The 23,881-nt window shown below is 48.5% G+C and overlaps 1 protein-coding gene across 1 annotated transcript in view; it reads left to right on the top strand.

The window, feature by feature from the left end:
• EXOG (endo/exonuclease (5'-3'), endonuclease G-like) overlaps positions 1 to 23,881 on the top strand; it is a 49,554-nt gene that overhangs the window by 4,296 nt on the left and 21,377 nt on the right. Inside the window, exons 2-5 of the mRNA XM_015423055.1 lie at positions 4,049 to 4,198; positions 6,916 to 7,055; positions 9,164 to 9,240; positions 14,070 to 14,184. Coding sequence (XP_015278541.1) covers positions 4,049 to 4,198; positions 6,916 to 7,055; positions 9,164 to 9,240; positions 14,070 to 14,184 — 482 coding nt within the window. The remainder of the gene's footprint in view (positions 1 to 4,048; positions 4,199 to 6,915; positions 7,056 to 9,163; positions 9,241 to 14,069; positions 14,185 to 23,881) is intronic.

Here is a 23,881-nt window from a genome sequence, read left to right on the forward strand (position 1 = left end):
GACGACGACGACGACGACGACGACGACGACGACGACGACGACTGGATTTATACCCCGTCCTTCACTTGGAGTCTCAGAGAGGCTTACAATCTCCTTTCCCTTCCCCTCCCCACAACAGTCATCCTGTGAGGTAGGTGGGGCTGAGAGAGCTCTGACAGACACTGCTCTTTTTCAAGAACAGCTCTGACAGAACTATGGCTTGCCCAAGGTCATCCAGCACCTGCGAGTGGAGGAGTGGGGAATCTAACCCAGTTCCCCCAGGTTAGAGTCTTAACCACTTAACCACTACACCAAACGGGCTCACGTCAGGGCCAGGGCTTTTTCTGTGCTGGCTCCGCCCTGGTGGAACACGCTCCCGTCTGAGATCGGGGCCCTGCGAGACCCATTACAGTTTCGCAGGGCTTGCAAAATGGAGCTGTTCCTCCAGGCCTTTGGTTGAGTTGTCCGGTGTCCAATTACTTGGCCTCTCTTGGCTGAAGCTTTCCAACTGTACGCTGCCCGCATGAATAAGATCTCTATGGTGTCCTGGTGGCATGGCCTAGTTCAGTGGTGGCAAACCTATGGCACGGGTGCCATAGGTGGCACTCAGAGCCCTCTCTGCGGGCACGCGTGCCATCGCCCCAGCCAGGCCCAGAACATCATTAAAGTGTCGAATTCTCTGCCAAATAATTCTAAGTAAATGAAAGCATTTGGGATTGCTTTCCTTACTTTGTTTGGATCATCTTAAGTTAATGTATGAGTTGTTTTTTCCTAAAGTAAAACCTCAGTATTCAGGTTAGATTGCCGTGTTGGCACTTTGCGATAAATAAGTGGGTTTTGGGTCGCGGTTTGGGCACTCGGTCTCTAGAAGGTTCGCCATCACTGGCCTAGTTGCTTCCAGCCATTTAGGATCATCGAACCTGGCGAATTTATTGTATTACCTGCCTCCTTAATTGTTTTAACTATTTATTTGCTCTAATTGTTTTTAATGGTTTTGTAATTTTACCTTTGTGACCCACCCTGAGCCTGCTAGCGGGGAGGGCGGGATATATAAATAGAAATAAATACCAACCCCAGGCGATGCGTTGGCTTTGATGTGTTACATTCACATATCAGGCACAGGGCGTCTTGCGTTAAAGGTAATCCTCACCACTTCCTTGTCTCATCCCATCTCACTTTTCCCGACGACTGTTTTCTGACCTTGCCTCACTTCAGAGTCAGGGCAGGGGTGCAGGGTTGCCAGCTCCAGTTTGGGAAATTCCTGGAGATTTGGGAACTGATCTCTGTTGTATGGAGATTAGTTATAATCGCAGGAGGTCTCCAGCCCCCACCAGGACGTTAAGCCAAACAAGAGGGACCCCAAGCTTATGTGATATACAGAAATACAAACCGCAAGGATAGACCATCCAAAAATTCGCAGATTTCACAAGGTATCAGTAGACATCGGTCTGTTGCAACATAATTATAGCAAGTCAATTGATAAAGTAGAATTGGTAGTCACAATTCAAAAGCACACGTTGCAGTACAAACATTTAACAAGAGAAGGTATGACTATTCAAAGGTGGAAAAAGAATCCAACAGGAGACTCCTCTATGTCCTTTCAGTGTAATAGTGTCCAAAAGACCCTCAAAGTCCACAAACAAGGCAGAGGATGTCCCATAGCACAAAGGAACTTCTGCAGCCGAAAACATCCTTCCTAGGTATGCCTGACGTTTCAAAGCATTCTTCCTCAGTTATACGGTTGAAACATGGAACCTCATTTCCATAGTAATCTAGGCACAGCTCATATCTCAAATGGAATCTGTGGTTCCAGGACGCTGGCGGCCTTATGGGGGGGAATTGCCCATGCAACCCCCACTGTATGTGTGAACAGGGCAGACATGTGAAATGGCCCTTCCATATAATTTTTCCCCTGAGAGTCGCTGCTTCTTCAAGGGTAAGCAGGTGTTCTTAGCGGCTGACCTGTACCGAGGGTTATATCAAGCCCAGTTCTCATCCAAATTGCCTTAATGTAGGTGTGGAGGGAAATTTTGTAAACCAATTGAACCTGTATAGCAATAGGACAAAATTTCTGGATAAAAAAAGTTAAAGGTAAAGGTTCCCTTGCTCGAAAGCCAGTCGAGTCCGACTCTAGGGTTGCGGTGCTCATCTCCGTTTCAAAGCCAAAGAGCCAGCGCTGTCCGAAGACGTTTCCGTGGTCAGGTGGCCGGCACGACCAAACACCAAGGCGCACGGAACGCTGTTACCTTCCCACCGAAGTGGTACCTATTTATCTACTTGCAATTTCTTGCTTTCAAACTGCTAGGTTGGCAGGAGCTGGAACTAGAGACGGGCACTCACTCCATCATGCGGCAACTCGGGTCTAGAACTGCTGAACTACCGACCTTCCATAGCCTGCAGTTCAGCATCTTAGCCACTCGTTTTGGACCTGTGGAAAATGTATATAGCATATAAGAGATGAAAAAACTTGGAAGAAAACTTGGGATAGGTTCATTACATTTATTTCCAATATCCTCTGTTTGTTCTTTTGATGTATAGAAGTGGTGTAAATTTAAAGTTAACACTTCTTCCAACGTTCTTAGCAAATTTCTAAAGAAACAAAAGTTTTAAAAAACCGATTGTTATTACACCTTGCCTTAATATGGCATTTTAGGCTCTTGAGAGTTGGCCTAGTGATGTTTTACCAAATACACTGAAATAATTGTGCCTAACAGAATAGAGCAGATTCCCCCCCCCCTTTCTCTTTTTGCATTTCCTTCTGTTTTTAACAACTGGCATTGAAGTAAGTTACTTTTAACCTGTGCTTGCCATTGTTTGTACAATAATAGTCCTTTTTTTTAAAGCGCAAACAAAACCTTTTAAAGGGGCGCAAGGCTCAAACAAAGCAACCTGTGATTGGCTTATAAATTGTTAAATATAAATTGAATTAAAAATAACATCCGCCTTCTTTCTCCCCGCACACAATGAAAATCAATCAGCACTGTATTGAGAAAGTGGTTTCCCCTGGCTTTATCACCCCAGTAGTTAATTGCCGGCAGTGTCATATTTTTTCATTTTATAGTGGCTTAAGTGTGTTTGTATTACTGTTATCATAAAAATCTATCAGAAGCGGTGGGCGAAAGGTTACGGTATGCAGTGTATTGTTTGTTGTTCCCTTTCAAGCACTGAATATTTTGGGATGTGGATGCATGTTAAACGAAGCAAGTCCTCCTAGAACTCTCTCTTTCAAAGTCTCTGTGTTTCGGGAGATCTCTTAAGGCCTCCCTGTTTTCTTTCGCTGTACCTTCTTTTTAAACACTCTGAATATCTGCATGCGGATCCAAGGCCATTTCCTGTCTGCCCCATACTGTTTGAAGCAAATCTCAGTTTTGTAGATTTTCTGGTCCTGGGTTTGGAAATACCTGGATATTTGGGGAGGGGGGAAACCAGAGGAGGGGAGAGTTTGGGAAGGGGAAAGACCTCAGCAGGGTACAAGGCCATAGAGCCCACCCTAAAAAGCATCTCCTTTAACGGGAGATGTTGGCAAGAGGCAACATCAGGGGAAGGCCTTGGTTTTTAATGCCCTGGTAGTTGGACCTCCAGAGGAACGGGTTGGCTACTGTGTGAGACAGGATGCTGGACTACATGGACCACTGGTCTGATCCAGCAGGGCTCTCCTTATGTTCTTATGAAGGCGTCGGCCTCTATGCCCTGTTGTTGGCTGTCCAGAGGAACTGGTGGGCCATTGTGGGAGGCAGGATGCTGGACTAGAAGGACCACTGGTCTGATCCAACAGGGCTCTTCTTATGGTCTTATCAGGGGAAGGCCTCAGCCTCTATGCCCTGTTGTTGGCCCTCCAGAGGAATTGGTTGGCCACTGTGAGACAGGATGCTGGACTACATGGACCACTGGTCTGATCCAGCAGGGCTCTTCTTATGTTCTTGTGAAGGCGTCGGCCTCTGTGCCCTGTTGGACTTCCAGAGGAACTTGTTGGCCACTATGTGAGACAGGATGCTGGACTAGATGGACCACTAGTCTGATCCAACAGGGCTCTTCTGATGTTCTTATGTTGTATCTGTTTCTCGCTTAGAACCAGCGCCTGAGTCTGTGCTGGGAATGTATGGCTTTCCCGTAGATGGAACGCAGACCAGACTCTACACCAATCACGCTCTGTCTTATGACCAAGCAAAACGGGTACCGAGGTGGGTGATCGAACATATCTCCAAACACAAGACTGTGGGTAAGTAAAACACACACGTGTGCATTGTAATTAATCTCTTAGAGGTACTCTTAGAGGAGAGCCAGTTTGGTGTAGTGGTTAAGTGCACGGACTCTAATCTGGGAGAACCGGGTTTGATTCCCCACTCCTCCACTTGCACCTGGCTGGATGACCTTGGGCAAGCCGTAGCTCTGATAAGAGCTGTTCTTGAAAAAGAGCAGTTTCTGTCAAGAGCTCTCTCAGCCCCACCTACCTCACAGGGTGTCTGTTGTGGGGAGGGGAAGGGAAAGGAGTTTGTAAGCCGCTCTGAGACACCTTTGGGTAGTGAAGGGCAGGGGATAAATCCAATCTTCTCCTCGTCCTCCTCCTCCTCCTCCTCCTCCTCCTTCTCCTTCTTCATAGGCGATGCAGATCAACATTGTTCTAAAGATCTTTCCCAGTCTCACAGTGATTGTTTAGGGCGGCCCAGAGGTCTGACCCATGGATGCTGTCACATCTAGTTTGGCTCTTAAGCAGGAAAAATTTTGAGTGGCTACTTACAGAAAGTTTTAATGGGCTGTGGGCCTGCACCTGTGACCCCCACGGCAGCCAACAGGAAAAGCCGCCTATATACTTTGCCACAAGAGTTTTGTTAAAAAGTGGCTTCTTGCTGCCTCCTGTGCTGAAATGCAAAATCAAGCATCCTGGGTTGGAGCAGGTGGTTGGCTACAAAACAATACTCGTGTAGCTCCACCATGGTTCCAGTGTAAAAACCACCACCACCACCCCGTACACACACCCTGGCCACAAAAGGGTTGCATCTCTCCTCTGTGTCCAATTTGCCTTAGTGGCAAAGGAAAAAAGCCCAGCTGTCCTGGTTAATAGAAGTAATTATTGCTTTTCATGCCCAGACAAAATCTTTGGCTGTCTGAAAAAGCATAAATGAGCTGCCTTTTTTAGTAATCTTATTGTCGTCTGTGGCAGGGCTCTGTAGTGGTCAGTGAACACCTATGCTGTTTATGGGGGTCAAATAAACCTAACCCAGGGATCTTTGTAGCGATAGGTTGCTGCGCTTCATATCCTACTGCAAGTTAGTGGGCATTCTAACTACTGCAAGTTGGTGGGTGAGAGCCAGTTTGGTGTAGTGGTTAAGTGCTCAGACTCTAATCTGGGAGAACCGAGTTTGATTCCCCACTCCTCCACTTGCACCTGGCTGGATGCCCCTGGGCAAGCCATAGTTCTGTCAGAGCTGTCCTTGAAAAAGAGCAGTTTCTCTCAGAGCTCTCTCAGCCCCACCTACCTCACATGGTGTCTGTTGTGGGAAGAGGAAGGGAAGGAGGTTGTAAGGCGCCCTGAGACTCCAAGTGAAGGTTGGGGTATAAATCCAACCTCCTCTTCTTCTTGTCTTCTTCATTCTGGATGAATTGAGTGATGTCTGCATACTGCTGCCGCTATTTGGTGTAGTGGTTAAGTGCACGGACTCTAATCTGGGAGAACCGGGTTTGATTCCCCACTCCTCCACTTGCACCTGGCTGGATGACCCTGGGCAAGCCATAGTTCTGTCAGAGCTGTCCTTGAAAAAGAGCAGTTTCTCTCAGAGCTCTCTCAGCCCCGCCTACCTCACAGGGTGTCTGTTGTGGGGAGGGGAAGGGAAAGGAGTTTGTAAGCCGCTCCGAGACAATGGAATAAGGCCAAGGTTGGGGGTTGGGTTTCCCTTGTCTGCATGCTTTGTTCTTGTGAAAGAGCCAGCTTCTCTTAAGAACATCAGCAGAGCCCTGCTGGATCAGACCAGTGGTCCATCTAGTCCAGCATCCTGTCTCACACAGTGGCCAGCCAGTTCCTCTGGAGGGCCAACAACAGGGCACAGAGGCTGAGACCTTTCCCTGGTTAGCCTGTAAGAATGGCCCTGCTGGATCAGGCCAGTGGTCCATCTAGTCCAGCATCCCGTCCCACACAGTGGCCAACCAGTTCCTCTGGAGGTCTGACAACAGAGCACAGAGGCCGAGGTCTTCCCCTGATATGAGCATCAGAAGAGTCCTGCTGGATCAGACCAGTGGTCCATCCAGTCCAGCATCCTGTCTCACACACTGGCCAACCAGCTCCTCTGAAGAACAGGGCATAGAGACCGAGACCGTCCCCTGATTTTGTCTCCTGTCACTGGGATTCAGAGGTTGACTGCCTCTAAACATGGAGGTTCCCTTTAGTGACCATGGCTGGTAGCCACTGATAGACCTGTCCTCCATGAATCTGTCTAATCCCCATTGAGAGCTGTCTATGCCTATGGTTATCACTGCATCCTCTAGCAGCAAATTCTATTGAATGTGGATCCTTATATGGACTCCCCCCTCATTTACATCTAGTTTGTATTATGTCCTCGACCTGCTCCACGTCTTTACTGCAATCATTTTCAGATTGTTCAGGGGAACCATTTCCTCGAAAGGTTGTCAGGGGACCTTTGCCAAAAAAAACCCATCAGTACCGGAGGCCCAGCTTTCCTGGAAGACCGTGTAGCTCGTTACTACCCGTCTTCCTTCAGATGCGCAGCCTCCGTTTATTGAGCTCATGAGAGCACATTCTCTGTTTGCACAGGATGACCGTGAGCCACTAGAGGCCCGGCCAAGTGCTTTGTGTGAAATGAGTGCATGCCCCAGGATTCTCGTTTATTTTGTATTTCCGCAAGTTGCTTTTGTGCATAGGGTTTCTCATTCACTTATTCGTAAAGCGCCCCTTTATAAACCCTTTGCTGTCCTGTTCCTCAGGCGATGCAGACAGAAGACATTGTAAGTTCAGGCCAGACCCCACCATCCCTCCACTCTTTAGTGCCGTGAACGAAGACTACATCGGGAGTGGCTGGTCACGAGGCCACATGGCGCCGGCGGGAGACAACAAATACTCTCCAGTAGGACTCTTTGCTTAATGCTTGGTTCTTTGTGTCTTTGAAGGGCAAGATTTTTTTTAAAAGTCACATTATGATGTTTTCAGTAGAACTAGATCTTGTATTTGAAACATGGGACTGGGGAACAGAAGAAGAAGAAGAAGAAGAGGAAGAAGAGGAAGAGGAAGAAGAAGAAGAGGAAGAAGAAGAGGAAGAAGAAGAAGAAGAGGAGATTGGATTTATAACCCGCCCTTCACTACTCAAAGGTGTCCCAGAGCGGCTCACAAATTCCTTTCCCTTCCCCTCCCCACCACAGACACCCTGTGAGGTAGGTGGGGCTGAGAGAGCTTTGACAGAAACTGCTCTTGAGAGAACAGCTCTGACAGAAGAAGAAGAAGAGATTGGATTTATACCCCGACCTTCACTACCCAAAGGAATCTCAGAGCGGCTTACAACCTTTCCCTTCCCTCCCCACAACAGACACCCTGTGAGGTAGGTGGGGCTGAGAGAGCTCTGACAGAAGCTCTTGAGAGAACAGCTCTTATCAGAGCTACGGCTTGCCCAAGGCCATCCAGCCAGGTGCAAGTGGAGGAGTGGGGAATCAAACCTGGTTCCCCAAGATTAGAGTCCGCGCACTTAACCACTACACCAAACTGGCTCTCGGGAAAAATGGATTCTGTTCGTCACTGTGCGGGGAAAATGTTTTGTGATCGTAGGCAAATCTCTCAACTTTTGCATCAGACCCCTAATTATCTGGACAGAAGCAAGCACAGTGTAGTGATTAAAGATGCTGGATTAGGATAAGGAGACTCAGGTTCGAATCCCCACTGTCCCATGGAAGCTGCTGGGTGACCTTGGGCCAGTCACGCCCTCAGCCTCACCTACCTCACAGGGTTGTTTTGAGTATGAATTGGAAGAGGGGAAAGTGATCAGGAATGGACTGGCCATTATAACAAGCAAGGAATTTCCTGGTGGGCCAGTACCTGTCTCCCCCCCCCCCTTTTGGGCTGTACCCTTCCTAGGGAAAGTGACTTCTGACCTAGGTGAGCTGGGTGTACCATGCATGTGGCCATACCTGGGCCTGGTAGAGCTGCAGGAGGCACCCAGCTGAGCCACAGGAGATGCGAGGCTGACTGCTGGCTATTTCTCCCCCTCCCCCCCCGGTCCTTCGTGGGGGCAGTGCCTGGGTGGGCAAGGAGGCGGGGCCGTTGTCCTAGGCCATTCTTTCCTCCCAGTCCACCCCTGAAAAGTGACGTATGCTCCCCTAAGCACCTTGGCATAAGGGCCAGATGTCACGTTCCTGGGATCACTGCAGATGGTGACTACAGCCATGAAATTAAAAGATGGCTGCTCCTTGGGAGGGAAGCGATGGCAAACCTAGACAGCATAATAAAAAGTAGAGACATCACCCTGCCAACAAAAGTCCGCATGGTCAAAGCAATGGTATTCCCAGTAGTCATGTATGGCTGCGAGAATTGGACCATAAGGAAGGCCGAGCGCCAAAGAATAGATTCTTTTAAACTATGGTGCTGGAGAAGACTCTTGAGAGTCCCTTGGACTGTGAGGAGATCAAATCAGTCAATCCTAAAGGAAATCAACCCTGACTGTTCCCTGGAAGGCCAGATAATGAAACTGAAGCTCAAATTCTTTGGCCACCCAATGAGAAGGGAGCCCTCACTGGAGAAGACCCTGATGCTGGGAAAGACTGAAGGTCAAAGAAGACGGGGCCGGCAAAGGATGAGATGGTGAGACAGTGTTATCAATGCAACAAACATGAAGTTAAGCAAACCCCAGAGCACGACAGAGGACAGGAGGGCCTGGCGTGATGTGGCCCATGGGGTCGGGAAGAGTGGGACTCGACTGTGCGACTGAACAACAACAACAAATAACGCACTCAATAAATAATGTAAAAACTTTACTTAATTTTAAGACTCAGGTCTTAGACTCTGCTGGTGTGGTGGCTGGGCATTACTATTTTGTGTCTCAGTGGGCTAGCCTGTTCTTCAACTTGTTTGCTGTTAACAAAACAGCAATAGGTTAACATTTGGATGTTTAATTTTGCTTGCTAACGAGCGCTTAAGCTGTTCTAGGCACCCATCCAAAACTGAGTTCCAGTTCTTTTTGATTTGCAGAAAGCCATGGCAGAAACGTTTTATCTCTCCAACATTGTGCCTCAGAACTATGAGAATAATGCCGGATTCTGGAACAGGTATGTGGTTGCGAGATCCACTTAAGTATAGTGCAAAAACCGGTTCACTATTAATGATACATTTTCACATTTACTTATTCAGAGCATTTTAACACCGCTGTTCCAGGAAGACCATGCCCACCCACCTTAGGTCCTGAGATACTTGGGAGAAAGTGTCATATATAAGTATTTTCAGTGAATAAATAAAATGTACAAAGTGGCTTGCAGAAAGATAAAATAAGCAAATTCTGTATGGCTGCAGTCATAAAAACAACAGTTAAGCAAATCTAAGGATCTAAACCCTTATTCAAATCTAAGGATAGAATCATAGAATAGAATCATAGAATGTTAACGTTGGAAGGGATCTTGCAGGTCATCTAGTCCAACCCCCTGCACTCTGCAAAAGCATAGCCGAAAGATAGCCCTACAACGTACCCGAAAGATGGTCGTCCAGCCTTACAGTTAGGAAGTTTCTCCTGATATTTAGCCGGTGACTCCCTTGTAATTTCCACCCATTAGATCTAGCCTTGCAATCTGGAGCAAGAGAGAATAGATCCGCTCCATCTACATGACAGCCCTACAAATACTTGAAGACTGCAATCATGTACCTTCTAAGCCTTCTCTTTCCCAGGCTAAACATACCCAACTCTTCCAGCCTTTCCTCATAAGACTTGGATTCCAACCCTCTCATTATCCTGGTTGCCCTCTTCTGGACACGCTCGAGCTTGTCAACATAAGGGATAAAACCCTTATTCAAAGGCCTTCAGGAATGAGGTCAAATGGCTTCCAATGCACGGGCTATTTGAAGCTCCAGGGGGAGGGAATTCCAAAACTGAGGTTATATGAAGCTGTAGAGGGGGGCAATGCTCCCTCTAAGCTGTGGAGTCTTGTGAGCAAAAATTCTACTTTGTGAGCTACCAGCATTAAAGTTGTGAGCTAGCGATTTGGCTGCTGCATCAAATGAGTTGGCTCTGGAGCCACCCTTCCTGAGTGGAGACAAAAATGTGTGAGCCAGAGGCTAAGAAACTGTGAGCTAGCTCACACTCACTCGGCTTAGAGGGAACACTGGCAGGGAGGCAATTCCAAATTTTAGAGATGGCTGCAAAGAAGGCTTTATGCAGGTCCCCAGTAAATGTACCCTTGTCAGTTTAGAGACCAAGAAGATTTTTGGGATTTGAGCTTTCAGGACTCAAATCTTTGTTTGTCAGACACAAGTTGGAATGGAGATCTCTGAGTCCTTATATCCCAGTCAGAAGGTGGGAGACTGGGATATAAAGACTCAGAGATCCCTATTCTAACTTGTATCTGACACAGACAGCTTTGACTGTCGAAAGCTCCTACCCCGAAAACCTAGTTGGTGTCTCGGGTGCCACTGGACTTGAACCTACCTGTTGTACTGCAGACCAACACGGCTACCCTCTGCAACAGCCCTCGAATGGTGCCCAGAAACAGGCTTGGGGGCCAGCATCGTGATTGGCTTAACATGCTTAGTGTGGCCAGCACCAGTTAGCGGCCTGAGTGACATTTTTTGAACCGGTGGAAGTTTCCAGACAATCTTCAAAGGCAGCCCCATGCAGAACACCTTACAGTAGTGCAGTCTGGAGTCCAGCGAGGCATGTGCGACAGTGGCCGGCTCTGCTTTCTGCAGGAGCAGCTGCTGCCAGAGAACCAGGCTGCGCTGGTGAGAAAGCACGCCTAGCTACTTCTGCCTCCTGCTTATTTAGGGACAGAGAAGAAGAAGAAGAGGAGGAGGAGATTGGATTTATACCCCGCCCTTCACTCGGCGTCTCAGAGCAGCTTACAAACTCCTTTCCCCTCCCCTCCCCACAACAGACACCCTGTGTTTCGGTCCCCTTGAGGACTGGGATTTGGCCCCACCCTCTTTTCCCTTCCACCCCAGCCATGCTAACCTCCAGTGGGAGAAGGCATGGCACCCTGTGAGGTCGGTGGGGCTGAGAGAGCTCTGAGAGAACTTGTGACTGACCCAAGGTCACCCAGCTGGCTGCATGTGGAGGAGTGGGGAATCAAACCCGGTCCTCCCAGATGGGAGTCCACCACTCTTAACCACCACACCAAACTGGCTCTCCAGGGGGAAGGGAATTCCGAGAGCAACCAACTGCAAACTTGCTTTTCGGGAGCGCAACCCTTGTGCGCAAGTGTGATGGCTGTGTGACCACAAGAGCGAGTGTGCAGCATACCAAAGGACAACCCCATGGAATTCTGTACCCTTGAACGCACGTAGAACGTCACATCTAGTCTGGCCCTAGATCTAATCCTGTGCCGCTGCACGGCTCTTTCTGTTATGATTCACCCCGAACTGGAGAAAGTAAAAATCAGAAGTTGAAAAACACGGACTCGAAGGAAAAGACATAAAGTAGGCAAAACTAAAGGGGAGGAGAGAATGGGCAGAACGGGATTGCCGGTTAGGTGATTTACCCAGAAACCTGCTTATGCAGCGGGAGGGCAAGGAACGGCGCAGACGCCCGTGCAGCGTTCACATGTTTATTTATTTATATATATAATTTATCCCATCTTGAAGGCTCTGGGGGCGGATAACAATTTGAAGCATAAATCCGGTGAAACGGAATAAAATTCAATTAATTAGGCACACGCTGCCGCAGGAATAAAATTAGCTTTGCTTCCAGCAGAGTGTGCAGTATGAGAATGGCTTCTGTTAATTCGGCTGCGGCTGTTGTGGGCGAGGCCGTGAAGAGTCCCCTGCTCCCGCTTGTTGCTCACGTAAAGTCTTACCTCCGCACGTCCGGCCTGGTGCAAACACGGCACACGGTCCCCACAAATCGCCAGGGTTCAAGTAAAGCGCCGTCTCCTCAAATCCAGTGACTGTGAGATATAGATAATGAATCTCCACTGATAACTCCGCCGAATTACAAACCAAAACAGTACAAAGATCAAGCACTCGAGGGAAGTAGCAGATGTCGAAAAGGAAGTGTGATCTTAAATAAATTACTCTGGGACTTTTCACAAATAATATATTTGGGCTTACCTGGTGCTAACAAGATTCTCATTCAAGACTTGCTTTAATGTCCAGGCATAGGCTGCTTTAAAAGGGGATTGGATTCATAGAGGGCAGGTCTTCAGTGGCCACTAGCCATTATGGTTAAAGAGAAGCACCACATTCAGAGGCAGTAATCCTCTAATTACCAGTGCCAGGGATAATGCTCCCTCTAAGCTGTGGAGTCTTGTGAGCAAACATTCTACTTTGTGAGCTCCTGGCATTAAAGTTGTGAGCGAGTGATTTGGCTGCTGCAGAAATTAGTTTGCTCTGGAGCCATCCTTCCTGAGCGAAGACAAAAATGTCTGAGCTGGAGGCTAAAAAGCTGTGAGCTGGCTCACACTAACTCAGCTTAGTGGGAACATTAGCCAGGAGGCAACATCAGGGGAAAGCCTTGGCTCTCTCTGTGACAGATTTTTACATTCTCAGCAGATGTCAGCAAATGCCTAGAATTCCCTCTCCTCTCACAGGAGCGAAGGTAGCTCTTATTATATATGGAAGTGAAATAGCATTTGAAATAAGGTTAACTTGAGGTGGGGGGACCCCACTTGTTGGTATTTCGTGGCTCAATATCTTCTCAAAAACCTGAGGGGCAAAGAAAAGAGAATCTTGTTAACCTTGGAAAGGTGAGGCTTTTGGCTAATGATGGTGAGCAAAGATACTTCTTTTTGCAAATAGAGGAAAATGAACAGGAGACCCAGTTTTGGTGTAGTGGTTAAGAGGGCGGACTCTAATCTGGGAGAACTGGGTTTGATCACGTTTGATCAAGACTCCTCCACATGCAGCTGCTGGCATAACCTTGGGTCAGTCACAAGTTCTCTCAGAGCTGTTCTCTCAAGAGCAGTCCTCGAAAGAGCTCTCTCAGCCCCACCTATCTCACAGGGTGTCTGTTGTGGGGAGAGGAAAGGAAGGAGATTGTAAGCCCCTCTGAGACTCTGAGTGAAGGATGGGGTGTAAATCCAGTCTCCTCTTCTCCTCTTGGTTTGCAGTAAGATCCCAGCACTCCAAGAAAAAATGGGAGAGCCAGTGTTGTGTAGCAGTTGGAATGCTGGACCAGAGTTCGGGAGTCCCAGTTTCAGATCTCTGTTCTGCCATGAAGCTTGCTGGTTGACTTTGGGCCAGTTGCTCTGTCTCAGTCTGACATTCCTAGCAGGGCTGTTGTAAGGATAAAAGGAGGAAGGGAGGGCAATGTAGGCCATTTGGAGCTTCTTGGAGGAAGGGCATAAAAACCAGGGGTCATTTCGTAGAAAAAGAGGTGCAGGAGCTCATTAGCATAACTCATTTGCATATGCCACACCCCCTGACATCACCAGAAGTGTGTCAGAAGGCAACACCCACCGCTCAGGCTCCACTGGACTGTTTTGGATTGCTGGCTATTGGGGGGGGGGAGATGCAGATCTGTCCTCGCAGAAGAGGGAGAGCTTGTACCCGAATAAAACTTGGTCTTAAAGGTGCCACTGGACTGTTTTGGACTGGGGGGGCGGGGGGGCTCTGCAACTTACCTGGTTGCTTCTTGCTCTGACTGAGGGCTGCTGGGAGCAGGGGGTGGGGCTTGTTGCATGTGTCCGCCCCCTGGGCTCTTTACTGCCGGAGCTCCGCTCCTGTGTGCTCCTGCAGGAAATGACCCCTGATAAAAACGTACTACATAGATAAAATTAACCTCTGTGTTAACGTCCGGCCTATGTTTATCCATTAAATTAAATATAACGAACGTAGGAAAAATAGTCTACCTTCCTACAAAAAGCCTACATGTCTTTCTTTGTTCCTGGGATTGTTACTTTCTCCGCCGCCCCAATCCGGGCCTTTTACTTACCCTGTCTGCCTGGAATATTTACAGAATGGAAATGTATTGCCGCGAACTAACAGAGAGATTTGAAGACGTGTGGATCGTTTCGGGACCTCTGACGTTACTTCAGGTCGACGAGGACGGGAAGAAAAGAGTCACTTATCAGGCAAGTGCTTCAACCCGGTGAAATCGGAATGAATGTGTCCCTTGGAATGGCTGCATCTGAGTACAGTAGCGCCACTGAGGTGTAGCCCCACCAAGGAGATTGCTGCCTGACGCCCTCTGCGCCCTTCACTCTTGGCTCGCTCCATGGTTTACCCAGGAGCTGCAGCTGACGAAGCGAGGGCTAAGACGGCTAGAGAGACAGTGGCAGTGGCTCAGAGGTTAAGACGCTGTGCTGTAGACCGGAAGGTCCGTGGTTCGGCAGTTCGAGACCCGAGTGCCGCGTGATGGAGTGAGCTCCCGTTTCTGGCCCCAGCAGGTAGATAAATAGGGTACCGCTTCGGTGGGAAGGTAACAGCGGTCTGTGTGCCTTGGCGTTTACTCCACATGACCACAGAAACGTCTTCGGACAGCGCTGGCTCTTCGGCTTGGAAACGGAGATGAGCACCGCAACCCTAGAGTTGGATTCGACTGGCTTTCGAGCAAGGGGAACCTTTGCCTTTATGAGGTGGCAGTCAAAACCACAAAGAGAGAGTATTATATGGCTGTGATTGCGTCTGCAAGCTCACGCCTAGCCCAGTTGTTTAGAATGATTTGGTCCATTACCGCTCTGCTGCAAGGCAGACCAAAACCTAGGGAATTGGCTATTGGCTGTGAGGCTTTTGCGAGCTATTTTGCAGATAAAGTCTTGGCGCTCCACCTCGACCTCCCCACTACAGTTGACACAGTGAGCAAGCTCGTGGCTCCATGCAGGTCTTCTAGTCAAGTTATGGATCATTTCTGTCCGCTCAGCCTAAAGGAGGTCGACAGATTGCTCCTAACTACACCCTGCCACTTGCTTCCTCGACCCGTGCCCTTCGTGGCTAATTAAAGCTGGCCATGAGGGGTTTCGAGGTGCCTTGTGGGAAATTATCAACAAGTCCCTCTTGGAGGAACTGTTCATTGAGTCATTTAAGAAGAAGAAGAAGGAGAGATTGGATTTATATCCCGCCTTTCACTACCAAAGGTGTCTCAGAGTGGCTTACAAACTCCTTTCCCTCCCCCTCCCCACAACAGACACCCTGTGAGGCAGGTGGGGCTGAGAGAGCTCTGACAGAAACTGCTCTTTTTCAGGAACAGCTCTGACAGAACTATGGCTTGCCCAAGGTCGTCCAGCAGGTGCAAGTGGAGGAGAGGGGAATCAAACCCGGTTCCCCCAGATGAGAGTCCGCGCTCCTAACCACTTCACCAAACTGGAAGCAGTGGTCCGCCCTCTCTTGAAAAAGCCATCTTTGGACCTGGCCAGATAGGCTAACTGTTGGCTGGTCTCCAACTTGCCGTGTTTGGGCAAGATAACAGAGAGTGGAGTGGCAATTCAGGGCTTTTTGGATGACACTTCCATCTTAGACCCCTACCAGTCTGGCTTTCACCGGGATCTTGCAACGGAGACAGCACTGGTTGCCCTCATGGATGACCTTAGGAGGCATCTGGATCGAGGCGGATGGGCAGTGCTGCTGTTGTTGGACCTGTCGGCAGCGTTCAGAATGGTTAGCCATCAGCTACTGGCCCACCGCCTCCCCAACGCTGGAATTCAGGGGCTGGCCTTGCAGTGGCTTGTCTCCTTTCTCCAAGGTCGGGGACAAAGGGTGGCACTGGGGGGATCAGCTATCCCGGAGGCACCCACTGGACTGTGCGGAGTGCCTCAAGGGGCAGTGTTGTCCGTGATGTTATTCAGCATCTACACGCGCCCCCTTGCCCAGATTGCACGGAGACATGGGCTGGGATGTCACCAGTATGCGGATGACACCCAGCTCCATCTGTCGTTGCGTGGCCAGTCTGACTCCAGACCAGAAGATCTGGACCGGGCGCTACAAGCCGTGGCTGGTTGACTTAGGCTGAGTCAAGTGAAATTGAACCCACCGAAGACAGAGGTCTTGTGCCTGAGCCGGGGCGGCCCGAGGGTAGGGATCCCGCTCCCAACCTTTGATGGGGCACCATTGGTGCCAGCGCCGGAGGTTAGGGGTTTCGGAGTGCTCCTGGATGCCTCCTTAACTATGGAGGCCCAGGTAGCAGCCACTGCCAAATCGGCCTTTTACCATCTTTGGCTGATCAGGCAGTTGGTTCCCTTCCTCGGACGCAACAACTTGGCAATAGTGATCCATGCGATGGTCACTTCGAGATTGGACTACTGCAATGCTCTCTACAGGGGGCTGCCCTTGTCTCAAATCCAGAAGCGGCAGGAAGCTCAGATCTGGAAGGTGCAGAATGCTGCGGCCAGGCTCCGGATGGGGCTCTCTATACGGGAGCACTGACAGACTGTGCTAAAGGCATTGCACTGGCTGCCAAGTTGCTGGTTCTTACCTTTAAAGCCCTTTATGGTCAGGGACCTACATACCTGAGGGAACGCCTTTCCCCACATGTCCCCCAGAGAGCATTGTGATCGGGCTCAGAACCGACTGGCCTTCCTGGGTCTTAAGGAGGCTAGGCTGTCGGCAACCAGGACCAGGGCTTTCTCGGTGGTGGCTCCGTTCTGGTGGAATGAGCTCCCGGAAGAGATCAGGGCTCTGCAGGACCTCTCACAGCTCCGCCTATAAAAACAGGCTTTCGGGAGCCGCCGCCACGATCAATAATTAACAACTAACAGTGGAATGAGAGAGGGCCCTGGATCCCTGGAATTTCCACCAAGAGCCTAAAGGACATCAACCACCTCAAGGACAATTAAAAAGGAAGACTTGTGAGCCGACTGTGAATTGAGAGCATCGAATAATGGCTGCCACCCTCCAATCGATAATAACGTCTACTAGAGCTTCATCACGTTAGATGGTTTTACAATTGTTTTAATTGTAATTTATGTTTTAATGTGACTTACCTGTTTTATGTAAGCTGCCCTGAGCCAGCTCTGGTTGGGAGATCGGGGTAGAAATTCGACAAATAAATAGAAGAAGAAGAAGAAGAGATTGGATTTATACCCGGCCCTTCACTACCCAAAGGAGTCTCAGAGCAGCTTACAATCTCCTTCCCCTTCCCACAACAGACACCCTGTGAGGTAGGTGGAGATGAGAGAGCTCTGACAGAAACTGCTCCTGAGAGAACAGCTCTGAAAGTACTTGTGGCTGACCCACGATCACACCAGCAGCTGCATGTGGAGGAGTGGGGAATCAAACCCGGTTCTCCCAGATTAGAGTCCGCGCACTTAACCACTAAACAAACAAGTTTTTCAGGGTATCAGCTTTCAAGAGTCAAAGCTCTCTTCATCTGATGATTCCAGTATTTGAGGAAGGGAGCGTTGACTCTTATGCTCACCAAAATCTTGTTGGTCTCTGAGGTACTACTGATCTTGAATCCAGCTCTTCTACTGCAGACCAATATGGCTTCCCTCTGAAACATACCTGGAACAAAAACCTGTCATTAGGCTATTCATTCATTCGTTCATTTACTTATTTATTTATTGAATTCAACTTGGTAGGCCACCATCCCCTGCAAGCAGGGCTCAGAGCCGCTTACATCAAAACCAACACAATAATAATCCATTAAATAACATTTAAAAACTACTAAGAACAATAGGGGCTGTGGTGGCTCAGAGGTTAAGGCGTTGAGCCAGTTCGAGACCCAAGTGCCGCATGACCGAGTGAGCTCCCGTCTCCGGCCCCGGCTCCTGCCAACCTAGCAGTTCGAAAGCAAGGGAATTGCAAGTAGATAAATAGGTACCGCTTTGGTGGGAAGGTAACAGCGTTCCATGCACCTCTGCATTTAGTCATGCCGGCCACATGACCACGGAAGTGTCTTCGGACAGTGCTGGCTCTTTGGCTTGGAAACGGAGATGAGCACCGCCGCCTAGAGTCGGATTCGACTGGCTTTCGAGCAAGGGAAACCGTAACCTTTAAGAACAATAGATTAATCAAACAATACATCACATTGTCTAAGATGACGAGAATTCTTAGGATTTGTCAGGACTGCATGCATGGGAAAGGAGAAATTGCAGCTGGTGAAGGTACAGTTTTAGGCAGGGATCATTTCATAGAAAAAGAGGTGCAGGAGCTCATTAGCAGAACTTATTAGCATAACTTATTTGCCTTCCGGAAGTGTGTCCGAAGGCAACACCCACCACTCAGGCTCCACTGGACTATTTTGGATTGCTAGCTATGGGGGTGGGGGGAACGTGCAGAGATCAATCCTCGCAGAGGAGGGTGAGCTTGTACCTGAAGGCGGGCCAAGTTGCAATTCAGCTTTGCAACTTACCTGGATGCTTCTTGCTCCTCATGGCCTGACTGAGGGCTGCTGGGAGCAGGGGGCGGGGCTTGTTGCACGTGCCCGCCCCGTGGGCTTCTTTACTGCCGGGAGCTCCGCTCCTCTGCGCTCCTGCAGGTAATGATCCCTGGTTTAAGGAAATCTGTGTCCCACCTCTCCAAATGCGGCTCGCAGAAGTTATCCGTACAATAAAACAGTTCAGTAAAACAAATCACGTAATCAAAGCCATTGATTGCCGGTGGAAATTTCTTTTCATATTGCTCTAATATCGTCCGCAACTGTTGAAAGCAAACATGGGATTACATGCACAGAGAGAGCCTTTCTCAAAATTCCCTAAGCACGCACAGGCTTAACAAAGTTGCGGACCCCAAGATACAGGGTTAATCATAGCATTGTTCCTTTCTGTTTCTTGCACTAAAGCTAAGGGGGTTAACCTAAAGCTTCATATGTGTGGATGTAAATTTGATTTGTTGGTCGAATTTACTGTATCCCAAGTCACGTGCTCTCAGTTTGTCTGCCTTAGGAAAGCCTTTTGTTGCAAAGACAGGTTGATAAGGGTGCACAATATTTAAGAAATAACATCTGCAGAATATAAATATATGTCTGCAAACGTACAGTAAAATGCCAGCAGGAAGAATCTGTTCTGTGTCACTGGAGAGGAAGAAGCAAATTCTCCATCTTTGTCCAGGGCAAATCAAAATGACAGCGTGGTGTTTTGCACATTGCTGTTCTCCAGCAGAGAGCATCAATTCAGTGACTTCTGTCCGCTAGCAGATTTCTGTTTCTAAATGTATCATTTTGCAGTCATTTCCCCCTTCCTACACAAGACACAAATTGAACACAGACTAACTGCATAATTTAGAGCTCTATCACCAGCAGTTGCCGCAATGTCAAGTTTTCTTGTATTTGCTTTCTTCTTCAGTGAAAAATCTTTTTTTCTTTCTTTTTTAGTTGCTGGAATATTTAAAGGGGCAACCAATGACATTGTTACCAGTGTGTGTTAAGTGCCGTCAGGTTGCCTCTGACTATGGCGACCCTATGAATGAATGATCTCCAAAATGTCCTATCGTTAACAGCCTAGCTCGGGTCATGCAAACCGAGGGCCTTTGATGTAGTGGTTAAGTGCGCGGACTGTAATCTGGGAGAACCAAGTTTGATTCCCCACTCCTCCACTTGCACCTGGCTGGATGACCTTCGGCAAGCCATAATTCTGATAAGAGCTGTCCTTGAAAAAGAACAGTTTCTGTCAAGAGCTCTCTCAGCCCCACCCACCTCACAGGGTGTCTGTTGTGGGGAGGGGATGGGAAAGGAGTTTGTAAGCCGCTCTGAGACACCTTTGGGTAGTGAAGGGTGGGATATCAATCCAATCTCTTCTCTTCTTCTTCTTTGTGGCTTCCTCGGTGGAGTCCATCCATCTCATGTTGGGTCTTCCTCTTTTCCTGCTGCCTTCTACTTTCCCTCGCATTAGGGTCTTTTCCAGTGACTCCGGTCTTCTCTACCTACTCATGTTTAATCAACAGAAATTACAAGTAGTTGGATCCAGACCTAAAAAGAAAGTCCAGGGTTGCTACGCAGAGGCAAGAGATGGCAAATCACCTCTGTTCTCCTTCTTCTTAGTACAGGGGTGGCCAGACGTGCTTAACGTAATAGCCCCATAGAATAAACATCAGCTGTTTGAGAGCCGCATGACGTGAACAAATATTACAGACACGTTTCTGTTGAAAAAATAGGCACATTTGCTTCTTACATACATTAAATGAGACTGCCAAAAATAAAAACAAAAGGGATAAAAATAGATATTGATAACGATATTTATTTGTCCAATGATATTGGTAGGCTGGGGGGGGGGCTCTGAGAATGCATTGAAAGTTAAAAGTGGCTTTCTTCCTCTGCTCCCCCCTGCCTCAGGCCTACCCAGGAAGGGGAACACTGTCTGGGGAAGGGAAGACCGATCGGGGAGGCAGGCCTCCCCTTCGCCTCCCCAGCTGCCCTGCCGGGAGCCGCACAGTGTGTGTGAAAGAGCCGCATGTGGCTCCTGAGCCACAGTTTGGCCACCCCTGGTTTAGTATATGGTCCGTTCTCCGTAAGCAGCTGGGGGGGGGCAGGCTAGCCTGATCCCGTCAGATCTTGGGGGGGTCAGCCGGTTCAGGCCTGATTGGTACCTGGATGGGATGCCACCAACGAAGTCCCAGGGTTGCTACGCAGAGGCAAAGAGACAGCAAATCACCCCTGTTCATCTTTTGCCTTGAAAACCTTACGGGGTCAAAAAAACATCAAATAACAACTGTGTACTGCACAAACCCGCACCAAAGTTAACAAAAAGAGACTTCAACACAAAGGTAATTCAACACATGTAATCCATCATAGGAAAATACAGAAGTCCACAATGCCCCAAAGGGAAAGATCAAAGTCCAGAATAGAAATTTCTCAAAGGGAAACAATGAAGTCTGGAATAGATATCAACACTTTTCCTAGGTATTGTTCAGTGTTTTGGACTTCTGGTCCTTCCTCAGGAACAAAAAGCCACTACAGGAAGTCTCATTGCAATTTCTTAACAGGCAAACTTTATTCAGTTTCTCTATGGGCCAGGTCTCCTAAGCTTTAGAAAGCACCTACCAAGGTTGCTATTATGTAAGTTGGACCAAACATGCCTCCTTTGGTGCGGGTTTGTGCAGTACACAGTTGTTATTTGATGTTTTTTTGGCCATTGTTTACTGTGAACCTTATGGGGTTGCCATAAGTCATCTGCGACTTAATGGCAGCGCCCGCCATCATTTACAGTGCAGTTTGGAGGAGAGACAGGTCGCCATTCAAGGCGCTTGTAAAGACCCCGTTAGGTGATTCTGTCATGCTCGTTTTGCTTGGTAATACATTGCTTGATTATACCCCACTGCTATGATACCTGGCTTTGAAGTATGCAAGCGAAATCCAGGTTTTGCAGGGGTTCCCCCAACCACATGAAGGTGGACTGATGAAAACAAATTTCCTTTAAAAACAGTTTCTTTCTTAAAACTGGCTTTTCGGATTGGTTTTCCCCACGAATCAAGGATCAGGTAACTTATTCTTCCTCTGGGGTTAGCCAGAGGTTTCCCTGATTCACTACATCTGTCCCTTTAGCCTCTTTCTCACTTTCATGGAAGCTTTAAAGGTGATTGAACAAGCCATATTAAAAAAGGACATTCTGTAACCTCCCCGGATGGCTTATTCTGTCGCTACACTATCCTTAGAATTGGGGGGGGGGGGTTTATAACAAAGAATCTGAATTTAATGGTTTTTGAATTAACTTATTAAGCACACACATTAATTAATATCTTCGGCCCTGGTATTTAATTATAGCTATTCAATTATGCTTGCCTTTCAGTGCCAAATATGTTGAGTTAGCCAATTCACTAAGTTTTAAAAATGTGAAACTCCTGTGGATGATTGGTATTGCAGAGCACTGCCATGAAATCCTAGCATATTTCATTTTGAGGCACATGAAACATCCCGTTTCTTCAGTAGATTTCCAGGGCCTCAGGGAAGGAAGGAATATTGATTTGGGGACTAATCCAAGTTCCTCTGAATTGGGGAGGGGGAGGCCCCTCCCCTTGCAGCTTCAGGAAATTATTGTTTTATAATGGATTTTCACTTGATCTTGAGTTGGGGGGGGGTTAGTAATATGTTTGGGTCCCCCCCCCAGCAAATATCTTAAAAATTTGAAGAACTGTGAACAAAATTCTCGTAACGAGAATAGGTGTTATAAATATGTATTATGAGAGAATAACAGGTGCCTAGAGAAGGTAATGGTTTGGATGGGGCCCAATAAACTGAAGCTCAGTTCAGACAGGATTGTGGTGCTGCTCATTAATGACAGAACTTCTTGAGGATTGAGGAGTCAGCCTGTCGGGAGAAGGTTTATGGCTTGGGGGTGCTGTCGGAAGGAGAAGGTTTATGGCTTGGGGGTGCTGCTAGGTCGTGGCTTATGGCGGGAGGGTCTCCTCTGTAGCACAAAGCTCTGTGGGGAGGGCGGGGTATAAATCTCAATAAATAAAAATAAATAAATAAAGTGCCTTTTGTCAGCTTTGACTGATAGGCCGGCTATGGCCGTTCCTTGGAAACGGTCATCTGGCCATGGTGAGGCATGCTCTGGTTACATCCAGGTTGGATTGCTGTCATGTGCTGCTTGTGGGGCTGCCCTTGAAAGCTGTTTAGAAACTTCATCTAGCCCAGCATGGGGCAGCCAGTTTATTCTCAGGGGCTGGATATTGGGATTGTATCACTCCGGTGCTGAAACATCTACATTGGCTATCCGCCTGTTTCCAGGCACAATTCAGAGTCCTTCAAGGCCCTGAATGGCTTGGGCCCAGGTACTCGAAGAATTGCCTCCCCCCATATTGCCTGGCTCGCCAGCTGAGACCCTGCTCTCAGGCCTTGCTATCTGGGCCCTTGCCTTAAGAACATAAGAAGAGGAGCCCGGACCTGGATAGCCCAGGCAAGCCCAGTTTCCTTGTGGCAACCCCTAGTGGGGCTTGAAGGCATAAGAACATAAGAACATAAGAGATGCCAATGTAGGATCAGGCCAAAGGCCCATCCAGTCCAACACTCTGTGTCTCACAGTGGCCAGAAATACCAGGTGCCATCAGGAGGTCTACCAGTGGGGCCAGGACATTAGAAGCCCTCCCACTGTTGACCCCCCCAAGCACCAAGAAGACAGAGCATCACTTGCCCCAGAGTCCCTATCTATACCTTGTGGCTGATAGCCACTGATGGACCTCTGCTCCATATGCCTATCTAATTCCCTTTTGAAGCCGTCCATGCTTGTAGCCGCCACCACTTCCTGTGGCAGTGAATTCCAAGTGTTAATCACTCTTTGGGTGAAGAAGGACTTCCTTTTATCCGTTCTAACCCGACCGCTCAGCAATTTCATGGAGTGCCCACGAGGAATACCAGGGCTGGGAGGCAGAGGCAGGCAATAGCAAGCCACCTCTCTGAAATGTCCTAGCCCCACTAGGGGTCACCAGAAGTCACCATGACATCCAGGCTCGCAAGCACCTATCCACACATACACACACACACAAAACGCAAAAAAACCAACAACGACTCACACAATCCCCAGCATAGCATTGGCCTTCTTAAGGCAAGGGCCCATTGCCTGCCTTTCTGTCACAACCTTGGTATTCCTCAGAGGTCTCCCATCCAAATACTAGCCAACGCCGGCCCTGCTTAGCTTTCAAGGTCTGAGGAGATTCAGCTAGCTGGGGCTCTCCAGGTCAGGGAATTGTTTCCATACTTCTATACACACCATCAAAGCTGAAGCAGATGCACGAGAACACTCACCAAGCAGGTCATAGAAGCCCCTCGGAGACTGGAGTTTCCCTCAGTGTTAGCACAGAGCTCAACAGAGACCTCTGCCGACAAAGCCCTCTTAAACTGGAATGCTGCGCGAACGACAGCAGGAGGAACACCGTACAAAGCGCCTAAGAACAATAGTAATC

The sequence above is a fragment of the Gekko japonicus genome, unplaced genomic scaffold (assembly GCF_001447785.1).
Source record: "Gekko japonicus isolate JY-2015 unplaced genomic scaffold, Gekko_japonicus_V1.1 scaffold253, whole genome shotgun sequence".
NCBI classification, from domain to species: Eukaryota; Metazoa; Chordata; class Lepidosauria; order Squamata; family Gekkonidae; genus Gekko; species Gekko japonicus.